This window comes from Phymastichus coffea, unplaced genomic scaffold (assembly GCF_024137745.1).
Source record: "Phymastichus coffea isolate CEN01 unplaced genomic scaffold, Cenicafe_Pcof_1.1 PCOF00007, whole genome shotgun sequence".
Taxonomy (NCBI): Eukaryota; Metazoa; Arthropoda; class Insecta; order Hymenoptera; family Eulophidae; genus Phymastichus; species Phymastichus coffea.
The window spans coordinates 7,244,754-7,261,749 of record NW_026706818.1 but is presented as its reverse complement, the minus strand read 5'-3'; the positions used below and the strand labels follow the sequence as shown (position 1 = coordinate 7,261,749).

At 34.2% G+C, this 16,996-nt stretch overlaps 1 protein-coding gene across 1 annotated transcript in view; it reads left to right on the top strand.

Annotated features, from left to right (window-relative positions):
• The window catches only part of LOC131669338 (putative fatty acyl-CoA reductase CG5065), a 759,403-nt gene that overhangs the window by 247,650 nt on the left and 494,757 nt on the right, over positions 1–16,996 (top strand). The window contains exon 3 of the mRNA XM_058944149.1: positions 5,189–5,386. Within this exon, the coding sequence (XP_058800132.1) occupies positions 5,189–5,386 (198 nt within the window). The remainder of the gene's footprint in view (positions 1–5,188; positions 5,387–16,996) is intronic.

The following is a 16,996-nucleotide window of genomic DNA, read 5'->3' as shown; positions in this document are numbered from 1 at the left end:
CAATGGGTGAGTTTTTTAATGGAAGATTTTAGCCTTGTTTTAGCAAGTCAGACCATTAATCATTGAATTCTGTTGTAATGATACTAATTTAGTTGTATGTATTTTTGAACCGAGAGTTTGTAATATTTTCTTATAGAATTCGAGTTCACAACTGATTCGGATGTTCTTATAGTCTTGTTTTGTATTTCTTAAAATTTAAAGTTATTTCTTCTTTAACTATTGGTATTTGAAGTTCCTTGTTGATAATTTCGCTGGGGATGTATTAAGGTGCATCTAACTCAACGTGAAAAGTAATATTGATTAATATTGAGTAATATTTTATGTTTGTTTAACAGATTTCATAATCATTTTCATTAATTTAGTTCAATAAATTGAGTGTAAACTGTTATTTCTATCAATTTTTAACCTTGGGTCGAAAAAAAATAATTTTGAAAGCTTTAAAGAAGTTTACGGTATTTGAAGTTTCTTGTAATTATATTATTTGTAGTTTTCTTTGTATTATTTGTATTGTAGGTTTGTAGAAAGATACTTTGTCATTAATTAATTTTTTTCGTGCCAGGATATCGTTCTTTAAAAAAAATAAGAATGAACCCAAAAAATATTTTACGTCTATTATATCAAATATTTGATGTCCTGAATATAATATAGATAGGATTATTGCAGTTGATGAATATGTAAATAATTTAGAATGTAAATAATTTAGAAAATTCAATAAAAGAAGCTATTGACGCAGTTCTGATTGTAGAAATTTGCAATATTTAAAGTTTTCGAACGAAAATGAAGTTCCTGAGCCTTTAGTGGTTGAAGAAGAGTTTGAAAATGATTATATTGATGTGAAATTTGGCAACAAATCTAGAAAAATATGCATAAATCTAAAATACAATAAAAATGCAATTAATCTTTGGCGTAGTAACAAAAACAGACCTGTTAATTTTAATAGGGTGCAACATACGAGTACATTTCAATTAGTGAAATGTGTTCAGCAATTGTACAGATCGGAAAAGTAGATTAGTGAAGGTGAAGTAGGCTCGAAAAACTGCTTGAGATTTCAAAACAAATATTGGAAATTTTCAAAATGTAATTGAAAAATCAGTATGTGTCCATGATTTAGATATTAAAAGGTGGGCCATCAAAGCAAGAGACAATGTGCTACTATCTGAAAAACTGTTTAAAGCTTCTCCAAAATACGTATATACATAATTTCAAAATGAGGCATGGAATTGTATCCAGTAAAATCAATAAATTTGTAACGCAAGCACAACTATCTAATAAAAGAGAGCTTATTCAACAAGCAAATAATTTTGTTGCTAAAGTTGGGTCGGAAATCGTAAAATTTGGTAATCAAAATACTTATAATACCGATCAGTCTGGTTTTAGTTTAAAATGTCATACAGGACGAATTTTAATATTTAAAGGAACTATGAAAGTTGAATGCTTGGCACAATCTATCAATTCTTTAACACACACTTATACTATTCAATCTATTATCTCTGCTAATGGAGAATTCAAGGCTCCATTATTAATTGTTTTGCAAGAAACAAATGGTCATTTTGGACCAACAATAGAAAAAATATATACAAAGTAGATAATATACATGTACTAGCTTTATCATCTGGAAAAATAATCGTAGACCTGACATCAATATGGTTTCAAGATATTTATCTTCGAATTGCTGGAGTTCTTTGCTGGGATTCGTGGACTGGACAAACAGAAGAAAAACTGAAGCACGTCGATATAGGCAATAAAAAAGTTAAAATATTGAAGATCCCTGCTGGAACCACTGGATTTATTCAACCATGTGATGTATACATTTTTTGTCCTTACAAGAACTGTATAAAACATGTTTTCGATTTAATTATTACGCATGGCTATAACATTAATTTGCATTTCAGAAATAACATTCTTAAACTTTATTCATTAGCTTATAATCAATTTTCATGTTTTCGATTCGTAAGTATGATCAGGTATGCCTGGTACAAAAGTGGTTACATGTTGCAAAAACCATCGAAATGTGACATACCAGTTGATTACTCCTTCAATAACTATTCAAGTATTTGTGACTTTTGTAGAAAGAATTCAATCATGTGATGTGCTTGGTATGCAAAATCCATCTGTGTAAATCATTTTTTTCGTCCAGAAACGAACTAAAAAATGAGAAATTTATTTAAGAACAAACTCCCACGATGCAGAGCTAACTGCCGCTCCGTTAAACACGTATGATTATACGTGTATTCGCCTTTACGTCAGATAATTTCGCTTAAGTGTCTTCTGTCGAATGGAGTTGAACTCACCTTAAGTCACGTGACTTGTGACACTTTATGAATCTTATGTATGGGCGACTTAACACCTAATCCACTTAATCTCCTAGATGTAATCGGATTAAAACTAAGCCTTTTACAAATCGCCTAAGCTACTGGGAAAATTAAATTACGCAATTGGCGAATAAATTTGACTAACTTTAATTAATAAAAAATAACTACAGTCTGTATTGGGTCGAAAGACTAACGCTCGCGAACAGGATTTTACAATGAATATTATTCAGTGAGAAAGAGAGAGAGAGAGAAAATTCGAATTTTACCGCGAACTAACGCTTGGCACGAATACAAAAAAAATCGCTTGTACGATTGACAAAATACCGAATGTATTTTGTCACACAATAATGACGGGAGGTGCACCTACCCTACGGTGCAATTACGGTGATCAGCCGTAATTGTTGATGAAATAGATCAACTGCCGCTGCCCTCCTATTTATCAGCTGCGCTTCCTCGATCTGCCTCTATCAGCTTTTATGCTGCTTCTGCACTGCTGCTGTTAATTGTCACGGAAATGCCGTTGCACTCACGCACGTAATTGTCCCAAGAAAACTTTATATCAGCGAAACAAAGTGCAAAACAAAAATCGGTGGTAAACTCGCGTGAACAGCTGAGGCGTAACTGCTTATTCAAATGATCGCGTGCCCCTCTCTCTCTTAATTGTTCGAACTAACGCACGAGAAGCAAAATCGCTAACGGATCGATTAATTGAATCGACTACCATTGCAGTATATTATATTCAATACGCTTATCTCATTGATTAAACAAAACTTGAAAATTAATAAATTTAAGCTGTATTTGTAAATTCTATTTTTGACATGTTGAAAAGATAGGAACAAGATAATGTTAAGAATTAATTAAATTAAATGAGTACGAAGATTTTACTTGTTCATTGCGTATGAGCGAAATATGAAATTTTCAAAAAAAGTTTCTTTAAATATAAAAATTTCAAGAGAGTTCGTTGACGATATAAGACAGCTTGGCCTTTGGAACGTTTTGCTCGACTTTATAATTTTTGAGAAAAAGAACAATAATGAGAAAAACAGGTTTTTTGGGAGATTTTTTTTTATAAACAAACAGACATATTTAATTTTGTGTTCAACAGTTTTGAATTTTGAACCCGGATTCATATTTAGAACGCCCAAAAACATAAAATACGGTATCTTCCATCTATGCATGAATTTCGTGGTCGATAACATGGCGTAATATTGATGGTTTTGAGTGTTAATAGGTTAAAACAATAAAAATGGGTTAAAGTATTTTATATTCATGTGATAGAAGTAATTTGAAAGTTACAGGATGATCGGCGATTAACACTTGGGTAGTGTTACTTATTAGTAGCAGTTTGTATGCATCAAGGGCTTTGTAATCAGTTTTGCGTGGGTCATGTGATTTTTGAAACCCTGGTACGTTGATTGCTTTATACAATGCTCATATGCGTTCTATTCTGACATATGTAGCTGTTATTTGGGATCCATATTAGCAGTACAACATTGGCATTGCTTCGGTAGCATCAATTACTGAGTATCAAACAGCATTGTTTCTGTATAAAATCTGTTGTGGTCTTGTAAATTCAGACTTTTTATATGAAACAATCAGTTTTGTTTTATTTTCTAGAGTTTTACGTAAACGTCCTGGTACTTTTGCTGTCCCCATAAGAAGAAATAATCTTAATTATGTTTCAGTGATTGATCCTACATCTTTGACTGTGAATAGATTGTCAAATCAATCAGAGATACGGTACTGCTCAGTGCGTGCATTCAAGAATGCTATTGGTTTACAGCTATTATGTTACTGTAGACTTTTCATATATTTTTGTAGTTGCTATATTTTTGTATTTAGAATTTAATTATTTATCTTTACATCTTCCTTCTTTTTTTTATTTTTTACTCATTATATATATATATATTTATATTTATTATTTTTATAGTTATTTATTTGGAACAAATTGTTAGTTGATTAATAGCTCATTTTTTTTTAAATTGAATCTTTAATTATAATTTAAATATATAATATCTGTATCAATTGATATATTAAGAGAGATTCTTTTTTGCACAAATAAATTAAAAAAAATTGATACACTCTCGCACCAAACGTGTATTTTAGAAAACGGCTCAACTAACCCTGGCGAGACGGCGCCTGAAAAAATAAACAAAAACCATTAACAACAATAATCAATGATGAGCATAATCCAGCAATAAAGCTGTTATTAGTTGTCTTTTTAAATCTGTGAATTGCGGCTTTGCGTACAATTCACAGCTCTCTCTCTCTCTTTCTTTCTCTATCTATTTATTGCTTTTACGTTCCTTGTAGTCGTTTTCTCGTTCCACTTGAGTCATCTGCTACTCCTGGATCTACCAATCAATTTGTTCGCCACACCTCAAACAGAGAAACGGGCATAAGAATGTATACACATATATTCTCAATCTGAAGGTGGCAAACATCGATTGTGAGAGCCAAGGGACGAATCGGCAAGACCGTGATTCTACGTTACAATACATTAATGTTTAGTCAGTCACTATATTGTCGTAGCACAAGCTCCTAATTTCAGTAGAAAAAAGTTTACATTTTATAAAAGTAATTGTTATAATTTGGCGAATTTAATACTCCATACATTATTATTGATATAATTAGCTATACGTCTTGTAGAAGAGGTTCATTTACATGTTGATTATGAAGATCTGATAAAATTAGCCCTGTTGTTAACACAAATTTTGAGGAATATTGTTATAAATTCTTGGAAATAAGATAATATTATTGAAATAAATAAATCGAAAACCTCCCGATATAAAATTTTTTGAATTGTTTTAATTGAACTAGATGTCATATCATATTAGTTATATATATATATATATATGTATATATATATGTTTCAGCTATTTGATCATATCAAAAAAGTAAATCCAAATGCTTTCAATAAATTAGTATCCTTAACTGGCGACGTAACTAAAGAAAACTTAGGACTTGATCATGAACAAGTTCAAGTTTTACATAATGAAGTTCATATCGTTTTCCATTGTGCAGCAACATTAAAATTGGAATCTAATTTGAAAGATGCTATATCAATGAATACCGTAAGTATTAACACATAATTTATCATTTTAAGATATATTTCTTATTAGAAGCTAGAAAAGAAATATAACTTCGAAAAATTGGTTGAAACCGAAGGCAGTTTAAATTATACTATATTCTAGCGGATATATTTCTTTAGCCGGTCCGCTTATATTCTGAATAGAATAAATTATTTTGTTTGATTCTACTTGTATCTATCTAAGAAAATTGTCTACTAAATAACGGGGATAAATGATAATGTTTTCAATGTTCCGAATCCTCGTATCGATATATGTTAATTATTATCAATATATCCCTCGTCGTATCATGATGACATATATATGAATTATTAGAATCTTTTCATTATCAATATCTATGAATATCACATTAATCTACTCTGGGTTTCCACTAAATAAATTATTAAAAGCTTTTTTTATCTCTTCGCCTTTTTGGTGAGCTTTTAGCGCTTTTGAGTTAGGATATCTCAAGAACCAGAGATGATGGACGAATTCTGACGCCGGCTTTCGATACAGTGCATCAAAAGCCTTCGGGTACACCTAATCACGTATCTGGGTTTATTTGGCTGTCGGCCTATGTAATTAAAATACATACACAATTTTATTAACTTATAGTTTTATTTATAGAATACTAATTTCATCCTACGAGAGCTATTGTATCAGCTATTAATAGTTATTATAAATACTGAAGTATTTTTTTTGTGACATATACAGCATATATGACACTAAGACGCCGCTAGACCGCACAGACAGCACACGACAGAAGTAGGCCACTGCTTTTCATATACACTACCGAAGAAGGAAGAGCCACACCGCAACTTTCCATGCAAGCCAAGTGATAGGGCGTTTCGCCTAATCACTTTTTTGTAAAGACTGTGGAGTTTGATCGACAGTCTTTCCTCTTAGGTACGGCAAACATGAGTTTACTGGTCATCTAGCTTCCATTCTAGACCTCCGTACCATCGCATCCATTCTCTCTTCATTTGAAATGTGATACAATAGCAGCAACTCTTAATTGATATAGACATGGTTTTATTCATTTAAAAAGATATTTGAGGAGGTATTAGCTAATGTTGTAATAGATACAACATAGGCTAATACCAATTTCGGACCCCAACGCCACCCACGCCTTTTTTGTTAACGACTCAACTGTCACAATCAAATAAAGAAGTCAAGTGCGAAACTTCTTCGAGCGTCAGGTCTCTGCTTTCGTCATTCAACTATCCCCTATCCCATATGCGCGTGCGAGTGCTGTACCAATTTAGGAAAACTCAAGAGGTTATTTGTCAGTATAAATGGTGAAATATCTACATAAGTACCGATTCATATAAATATACAAAATATATGCATATGAAATAACTACAAATTGAGATAAGGTGTTACGTGACGTTTCATTGTGTTATAATTGTATTTTGTCAAATAATATTTCGCTCTCGCAATTTCCGTCCGGACATAGTATAGCTAGCAATATTCGTATGCGCGACTCGGTGGGAATGAGCGGCAAAGGCTGATTCGCGCTCCGGCAGCATGCTGCGACAGCATGCTTCGGTCAGCCTGCTTAGCTAGGTAAGACGAGCCGACACGAGAAGCGTAAACGTCTAAAGCATATATGCGAGAGAGAGAGAGAGAGAGAGAGAGAGACGGAATACGAGGGACAAAAGATATATAATGAACCGGCGAAAACAACGACGGGATCTTTTTTAGCTTTTTAGTTAGGAGTGAGCGCTCAACTAAGAAGCCTGCATTTTTCCTACTGAAGTTAAATCTATAATAAGAGTTTGAGAATATAATTGTTCGAGTTACAATTAAGTATTAGAAGTGTCGAGTACAATTGTTTTAATAATTTTGTGTAAACGAAAATCATAGGAATTCTCATTTTCTTGTGTGTTGCTACACTATTGGATGAAGAATATATTGGACCACGAAAATCATAGAAATTATCATTTTCTTGTGTGTTGCTACACTATTGGATAAAGAATATATTGGACCACGAAAATCATAGAAATTATCATTTTCTTGTGTGTTGCTACACTATTGGATAAAAAATATATTGGACCAGTTAATCTGATCAGATTCAAAGAAAAAGTGATTGGGCACATCACGAAGCAAATAATATTTTGGACCAATTTATATTTACAATATTAATACAAAGTGAGTAACACTTTTTATGTAACCAAAAGAATAATAGACATCGCGAGGCGAAAATTACGCGTCTGAGAATTTATATATATATATCTCTATTCTGCTTAACTTATTTATGTTGTGAAAGAGACTAGAATAAATATTATAAATATAAACGCCTATAAGTGTATCCATATGCTTCCCCATTATATTAAAGAAAATCGCTATTACATTTTTCCTTTTAATAAACAAGCGAAAAACGTTATAAACGTTCAATTATTTATTTTACAATTGCGATATCGAGTGTCGGATTATAAGTTAGTTTATTTATTTACAACTAATATGTTACATTTGGTTTATATTTCTTATATTACTATTTGTGTCTCGTATCCAGTTTGTTATGTATTTGTAGTTGATTATGTATGTATTTTGTGTGTATGTGTGCGAGTGTGCGCGTGCGTATGTGTCTGTATGTGTTGTGTAAATATGTGCCTTTGTAGGTGTGTCTGCAACTCTTGTGTCCCTGTCTTCTGCGCCTGCCTGGTCCTCTTTTCTTCTCATTTTTCTTCTGATTAATCTTCTCTTCCTCTTTCTCTCTCCAAGATCTGCCTTTTCCACTCTTCTGTTTTTTTTTTGTTTTTTTTTTCTCTTGCATGTTTTCTTTTCAGCTTTTCCTTTATTACTTTCTTTTACCTTTTCACTTTTGCCTTTCCTTTGCTTTTGCTCTCCTACTTGCTAATCATTTCATCTATCTTTCTCCTTATTAAGGCTTTGACACCTTTTTCTTGTTTCCTATTGCTCCCTCTGCCTTTCCTTTCCTCAACCTCACTTATTTTTCCTTAGTATCTAATGATTTGCCTTCTAGTTTACCTTTTTCTTTCTCTTCTTCGATTCTTCTTCTTTTCCATTTTGCTCCATCCCAATACCTGCTTCCTCTCGCTTGTGTAGTTGCTGTTACTTGTGTCTTGTGTGTGTGTGTGTGCATGTGTATGTTTATGTTTGCGCGTATTTTTGTGTTTGGTGTGTATGTGTGTGTATGTATGTGTGTGTAGATGTGTCTGCGAGTCTTGCTTCTCTGTCTTCTGTTTCTATCTCTCCTTAGGGTCTTGTAGCTTCGTCTTCTTGCTTTTCTTTTTCTTTCTTCTCTTAAATTCTTCTTCTTTTCCATTTTATCTCCATCATCCACGCTATCTTTTCTTTGCTTCCTATTATTATTTTTTCCCATTCTTCCCCTTCCTTTCTGCTTTTTTCACATTTTTCTACCATGTGCTTCCAATTTTTTTCTTCTTTCATACACATTCTGCATCTCTTATTTTCTTCTTTTTCCCAATACCTGCTTCCTCTCGTTTCATTACCTAACCTAAACCTTTCCCTTATTTGCAGGCCTTTTATTCTTCTCTCTCCTTGAATTTCCTTTAACCTATACCTTTTCATTTCTTCTTTCAGATCTTTCCAATCGTTTATGTATCTTGATTTTTCTAGCTTTTCTTCTAGTTCTTTTTCATCTTTTTTCTTCAGCTCATCTCTTATTTCTTCCCAAAACTCTTCCCTCATTTCATCTCCCTTTTTTCTCTCTCTGTATATTTTACTTTTTTCCAGCCTTTCCTCTTTCTCCTCCTTCTTACCCTTTTTATCTTTTTCATTTCTTTCCCTTTTCTTTAATTCTCTCCATGCTTCTTTTCTTATTAAGCCATCTCTTTCTTCTTTTATTTTGTTTTCATACTTCATTGCTCTTTCTAATGCTGTTTCTTTCATTTCTTGTCTTCCTGTTTCTCATCGTATTAGGTAACTTGGCGTGTTTCTATCTAATCCTAATACCCACTTTATGTATTTCAGTTGTAATCTCTCTATTTCCTTATATCTGTTCCATCCCCAGATTCCTGCTCCATACATAATCACGCTTTTCGCCAGGGCATCGAACAGGTTCATCCTTAGCACCCAGTTTTCTCTAAATAGTTTTTCTCCTAGCCCCCATAGCCATCCGACTCCCATATTTATTTTCCCTTCTACCTTCTTTATCTGCTTTTTATTTCCGTTATTTCTGTTTATCACATATCCTAAGTAGTTGTACTCTTTCACCATCTCTATCTTCTCATCTTCCCATTCGCATTCATCTTCCTTCCTCCTCCTCCCCTGCAATACATCATCTTTGATTTTCCTACATTTAACTCTAATCCCCTTTCTTCCAGGTATCTTTTTAATTTTTTTAGCATTGCTTTCATTCCACTTTCACTCTTTGCCATCATCACTATATCATCTACGTATCCTAAAGTCCATATTTTCTTCCTTCCGATCACTACCCCTCCTTCCTGCACCTGCTTGATCTTCACTTCCAGGTCGGCGAAGGCAAGATTAAATAGCGTGGTGCTCAAAGGGCACCCTTGCCTTACGCCTTTGTAAGTCTCAAACACCCCAATTATTTCTCCTCCAACTTTTACCTTACTCTCTATTTTCTTATATATTTCTTCTATTCCTTTCCTAATTTTTCTATTTATCCCATTCTCTTTCATTTTTTTCCCATATTTTCTTCCTCTTTATTTTATCATAAGCGGCCTTCATGTCTGCAAAGAATACGAACAGTTTTCCTCCTTTTTCCCTTATTTCCTTCCCTGTTATTGTTTTTAATATATATATTGCGTCCATTGTTCCCCTTTTCTTCCTAAATCCTATCTGCCTCTCACTTAGCGTTTCATTAGCTTCTAGTTCTCTTTCCAGCTTTTTCCTCAGTATTTCCGCATATATTTTATATCCCGTATCCATCAGCGTTATTCCTCTATAGTTTCCTACTTCTTCTTTCCTCCCTTTCTTATATATTAGTACTATTATTCCCTTCCTCCATTCTTCCGGATATCCTTCTCCGTTCCATATTCCGTTTAAGCATTTTGTCATGTCTTTTATCAAGCCTTCCGTGCCTTCCACCCACACTTCATTTGCTATACCACCTTCTCCTGTGGCCTTTTTCTTTTTCATTTTTTTTTATTACCTCTTTTACTTCTCTTTCTTTAATTTCTTCACCTTCCTCTCCTTCGCTGTCTTCGATTTCTTCCCCTTTACTTTCTTCCTGTTCTTTTCCAGAATAGTATTTTTACTGCCTTTCTCCCCTCTCTCTCCTTTCTCTTCTCTCTCTCTCTTTTATCCCTATTGTTTTCGAAACCCTTCCACCCCCTTTCCTACCATTTTTCCCTCTCTCTCGCTCCACTACCATTCTTCTTCCTCTGATTTCACCCCGTTATGCCACATCTTTACCTATTTACCTTTACTTCTTATTTCTTTCGCTTTCCTTCTTACTTCCTCTCTTATCCTTCTTTGCTTCCACGTCCAGTCCTGATCTATGTATATCTTTTTCTGTGCCAGATTCTTTTTCTTCTTCATAATTCCTTCTTTTTCTTCCCATGACGCGCATCTAATTTGCCACATGTTTTTTTTTCATTCTCTCCGATCATCTCTCTCCGCTGTTCCTCCTTTTCTTCTCAGATTCACTATCTCTCCTTTCATTTCTAGTACCTCCCTTAACCAGACCTCTGTCTCTCCCTTCTTTTCCCACTTTAACTCACCCTCTAAGTCTGTCACTATTATATTGTTTATCCTACTTTCTCTATCAATTTTTTCTCTCATATGCTCTAATTCTTCCTTATTGCCTACTTCTGTTCCTCTTTGCTTCTTGTTTCCTCCTTCTATGCTTTCTTTTAGTTTCACGCACTCCTCTTCCAACTGGTCCATCCTCTCCCCCCATTTTTCCTTCAGTTTCTTTTTTCTACGTTCTGCTTTTTCCGTTTCTTCTGTCGTCTCTTCCTTTCTTTCTTCTCTCACTCTCTTATTATTATTTATTGACTGAGGAACTACAATTGTAATCGAACTGTGATGAAATGTGATGCCTGTACGGTATAATGTAAACTGACTGAAAGCTGTGACAATTACTGTATATATTTATATATTATTGTATTTTATGTTTTGCCATCACGGTGAATAAATTCTTATCTATCTATCTATCTATCTCTTGTTCTTTCCTAACTTTTCCTATTTCCTTCTCCCACCTTTTTCCTCTTCTTTTCCCCTCTGCCTCCATTCTTTCCATTTTTCCCATTATTTCTTTAAACACTGCTGTCCATTCTTTCCTTTCCTCCTCCCATACCTCTCTTAATTCCCTTATGTCTGTCTTTTGTACTTTTTCCCACTTCTCTTATCGTGTTGTCCAATCCTTCTCCCCCCTCCCCATCCATCTCGCTTCCCTCACTCTCACTCTTGCATCTCTTTGCCTCTCTCATTTCTCCTCTATTATTCTCCCTCAGCCCCTCCCCGCTCTCTCTCCCCCTTACCACCTTTACTCTTTTCTTCTTTTCCTCCTCTGTGCCTTTCTTTTCCAACCTTCCACCTTTATCTCTTAATTGTTCTGTTGTCACAAATCTTTCCATCTTATCCCGAACGCCTTAATTCGACTCTCTATATCTACCCGTGATCCCACCTTTATTCCCTGTCTTACCTTTTCTGTCTCTGCCTTTACTTCTTACCGCCCCTCCTCTCTGCCTGTCTTTCCCGCTTTCTGATTTTCTCTCTTAACCTCAACTTTTATTTTTTTCTTTATTCCTCTCTCTCTGCTTTTTCCTGCTCTTCTCCAGGCCTCTCTCTCTCTTCTCCACTCCTCCTCCGCCTCCACGCTCTTTTCACCTCTATTGCTCTCCTCAAACACTTTTCCTCTTTAACTTTCTCACCAAAACTCGCGCTCACATCCAAGACACGTCCACACTCCCCTCGAGTGAAATCTAACCTCGACAAATATTGTATATTTGATAATAATCCAGACATACTTCCATAAAACTCTCGAAATCGTAAAACTGAAAGAAAGAGTTACAAAACTACGAAGTAAGAAGCAGAAAAAAGGGAAAGTAATTGAAGAGAACATCATTATAAAAAGATCGTGAATGGAAAAAAATGATTCTAGCCAGCAGCACCAGTGAGAGAATTCTACTCCTTCGACTATCAGTAAATGTCGCTTATGACTGGCATTAATTAGCGGGCAGGAAGAGCCGCCTAAGAGGTGACTAAAGCTGATAGAAATTTTAGAAAAAAAGAATGAGGAGGGAAAAACAATGGCTGTCAGACTCCGCAGGGAGGCAGAATGGCTTCAGATGAAGAATCGTCAAGGAGGGAAAGGAAAGCGAGTAATAAGGGCTATAAGGGTTCTAAGCTACTTACCATGCGAGAATTAATTCCTTCCTTATTAGCATTCGGTAACGTTATTAATCCAACGTTACTACCTATGGGCTGCTTTATAGACAGATTTTTTATCGACCTGTTTGATTAGCATTGTAACCGACCGTTGTGTGTACCTATATACAGGCTCCATGGTACCTGCCGGTAGTTGCCGCCATAAAAAAGAATACATGATTATTATATGATAATATTTATACAAATTTTGTAACATGACCACTTATTGGATTATATTTAACTATACGATCATGTAAAATTAAACAATATGTAGCTATTACCGCTGGTATATCATTTTTGGTTTCAAACTCTAGACGTATATCTACAGCAGCTTGATTCAATGATTCGTTTTGCTTAGAACAATCTATTACTATTAGTGGTTCATGCGTGATAAATTGTTTTTGATCTAACAGTGGATTTAAAATACCGTCCCTGATGTAATATTTCTGTTGAAAATTAGCATTCATGTCATACAACACAGAATATTGATGATTACTAATATCAAGATTTAAATTTCCATACGGATATTGCTGGAAATTGAGAAAAAGTTTAACATTGGTTATAGTGCAATGATCAAATCTGCTGGAATATTTAGTTTTATCAGACTTGCATTTTGTTTGAAAAGTTAATTTAATATATCTTGGTTTTTCTAATTGATTGAATGTTTTTACTGTCTAAAAATGTTTTGATGTTTATGGTAATACTGCATACTCATAAAGTTCCCGTGATGGAAAACTCATAGAAATAGGCACATCTTTTTGAATGAAATTGAATAACTGTATTGTACAGTTATCTGACATAATTACATAGGACATCAACCATTCGATTCGTATTAGTTCTATTTTAAAATACTCATACTGATCAATATTATCAATTTTACCTAATTTTTGTATGACTATTTAAATTATCTCTTGATCGGGTAAGAATAAGTTTATGCTTTACGTTCACAACAATTTTGTGATAATCTTCAGCAAATCCTAAAATCATGGAAAGTGGTATTGAAACATCAAATTAGCCATTGTTGTCAGCTATTGTCTTAGTTTCATCAATATAGAGCCGTCCAGAATTTTTGAAGAATGTACTTTGATTTTGGTGCAATGAAACTAAAACTTTCATAGTACTCCTCAATCCAACATTTTTACATTTGTCTATCTCTATAGCATTAATTTCACAGCGAATATCTTCAAATAGCATTATTTATGAACTTTCTCCCAGTAACAGCATTACCATCTCGTGTTCTTATATTGCCAACAATGTGTAGCGAACTTTTCAATGGTAAGAGACATAAATCTTGATGTTTTACTAATATACGAATTTCATCGCTATTATTAAGTGTTTGTAAATTGCAAGGTTGATGTGCATGAAAATCATGATGAGCTATGGATTCATCAAAGACTACAGGTGCTTGCACACTAAGTATTTCTTCCATCTTCAAGATAACAACAATATACAAATATGCACATTAATTTTTCAAACGTTAGACCTTTAACTATCCGTCGATGACTGATTTTCTGAGCGTATGATGATATTTTTATACAGCCACTGCCTACTTTAGCATTAAAAACTATTCCTATTATACTCTCTTCATATGTAAAAGAATTATGATTACTTCTCTACGAAAGTTTATTAAATTACCGTCTTAACCAATTAGTCGTAGCTATAAATGATCAATAACGCTGACAGCTAAAGTTAAATATATGATCTTTTTAGAAATTTCAATGATCTTATATCCTGGTGGTACAATTGGAAAGAACTCATGAATGATATGACCTCTATTTTGATTAATATATGCTCCAGATGTTATGTTACATTCAACGCGTAGAGCTTTAGTTTGAGAATGGTTACAGGCATGTCGGAAACATTATTTATATTGGCTGGCAACAATTGTTTTAGTGAAATCTAACAAACGTACTATAGAGTTTGTTGATTGAAAATCGACAAGTTCATTGCAAATTATTTCACTGCATAAAGTATTGTTATTAGGCTTTATTTCAATTTATATATCTGTTGACTTTAAGTGTTCTTTCAAATATCGATCTGTCCCCAATTTCGTAACTACCTGTATGTAGTTCAATTTCAATGTCATCAACTTTAAAATTATTTTGTTCAACATCAATATTTGCTATCGAATTTAATGTAAGTAATTCTACCAAATCAAGAGTACAAGATTTATCCTTATCTAGTTCAATAGGTGGTACATAGTATGTTTCTACACCCTCTTAGGGTTCATGATTTAACCATGTTGAGTGATTGTACAAAAGTGAATTGTTTATTCATAATTCTTAATAAAGTCTTCCTTTTCTTATAACGCTTTTTGCCAAGTCCCATTCTGAACATTGATTTTGCTTTCATGGTCTTTTACTCAAGTTAGCGTCAGAACTATGTACACGTTGCCAAACTTTTCCAGCCAATACTTTATCTGCAATGTTTCATGCTTCATTATCTTTATTTTTAGAGTAGGCAATGTCGTGATCTTTACATTTTATGCGGCGTCCAGAGGATTAATGCCAGGATCTCCTTGAGCTAATCTCTTATAAAGTTTTGTTCCAGGTCCGCAATATTAATAACATGATACGTGAGCCTCAAATCGTAGATTATTTATCAAATTATTCACTAAACCTGTACCAGTCTTCCTTTTCTTTTTTCTCGCGTAGGCGATCATTGTCGAGTATTTAGTAGTAAATGCGTAAAAAACTTATAAATACACTCTTTTATAGCATCACTTACGAGGGTGGTCCGATAAGTACTTAGCCTCACCGCCCGATGGCGCCATTCTCGCAAAAGAAATATTCTATCACGTAGTAAAACCTTCTCGATGGTTAATGTCAAGATTTACAGGGCTGTATTATGCCGAATTATTGGGCCGATTCGACGTCAAATTGCAGAAAAAACGGCCCCATTTGGCGAAGAAAAAAGTGCTCTTCCACCATGACATCGTACCGGCTCACACCTCCGCCGTCACCATGGCCAAATTGGTCGAATTAGGCTACAAACTGCTGCCCCATCCACCGTATTCTCCAGATTTAGCCCCGTGCGACTTCGTTTTGTTTCCAAACTTGAAAAAGTCACTCGCCGGGCAGAAATTTGAGTCGAATGAGGAGGTAATCGCTGCCACGGAAGCCTACTTTTCAGACCTCGAGGAAACGTCTTTTTCAGACGGGTTAAAGAAGTTGGAGCATCGCTGAACCAAGTGTATCGAACTAAAAGGAGACTAGTTGAAAAATAAAACGCCACTTTTCCAAAATTTTCGTTTTTCTTTTGTAGGCTAAGTACTTATCGGACCACCCTCGTATGAGTTGTAATTCGGAGTTTAGAGTGAAATAGATGTAGAGGAATAGTTTCTCAAGTTTTTTGTGATAAATTTTGATGATCTGACAGACAAAAGTGAAAAGAAAAGTAAAATACATTAAGATCTATTGCCAAACAGCATACGTGTAGTATGCTGTGGTGCGTCTAACTGTGGAAAGACGAATGCGCTCTTGGCTATTTTAACCGATTCTAATAAAGTAAAGTTTGAAAATATTTACATATATTCTAAGTAACTTAATCAACCAAAATACAAATTTTTTGAGCAAGTTCTCGAACCCATCAAATATGTTATCTACTTACCTTTCAGCTAGCACGATCTCGTATCACAAGACGAAGCACGTCCAAACTCTATTATGATTTTTGATGACGTTTCAAGTGAGAAACAAGATAATGTGAAAGGTTTTTATTGTATGGAAAGACATAGAAATGTTGATTAAACGTAAGATACTGTCTTGATTCCCTTATGATTTGTTTAAATAATAAATTTTGTAATGATAGATCGAAGGGAAATAGTGATAGATGGAAAATCACTTAATTTTAATTATATTCAGCAACGTTTCGTCAATCAATGATCTTATAAAAGCTGAACAATTTTCAATTAAGCGATCTAAGATTTACATCATGCTTGAAAGAATAATTTTTTACTGTTTGGTCAGTATAGTGAAGTTCTGAGTTTCTAAACGACTGAAAGACCCTTCGGAGTTTCTCTTGATGACTAAGAACACCTCTGGATTTATTTAGTTTATTCGATAACTGATTAAACCTTCGGAGTATCACTCGACAACTGGAGATACCTCCGGAGTATTTTTCGAATTTTCAGACGGTTGTTAAGACCTTCGGAGCCTTCCTCGACAACGTAAAGATTTCCGGAGTATCTCTCTAGGACACAAAAGGCCTCCGGACTATTTCTCGAGGTCTGAAAAAGTCTTTGGGGTATTTTTAAAATTTCCTGATGGCTGTTAATACGTACGGAGCCTTTCT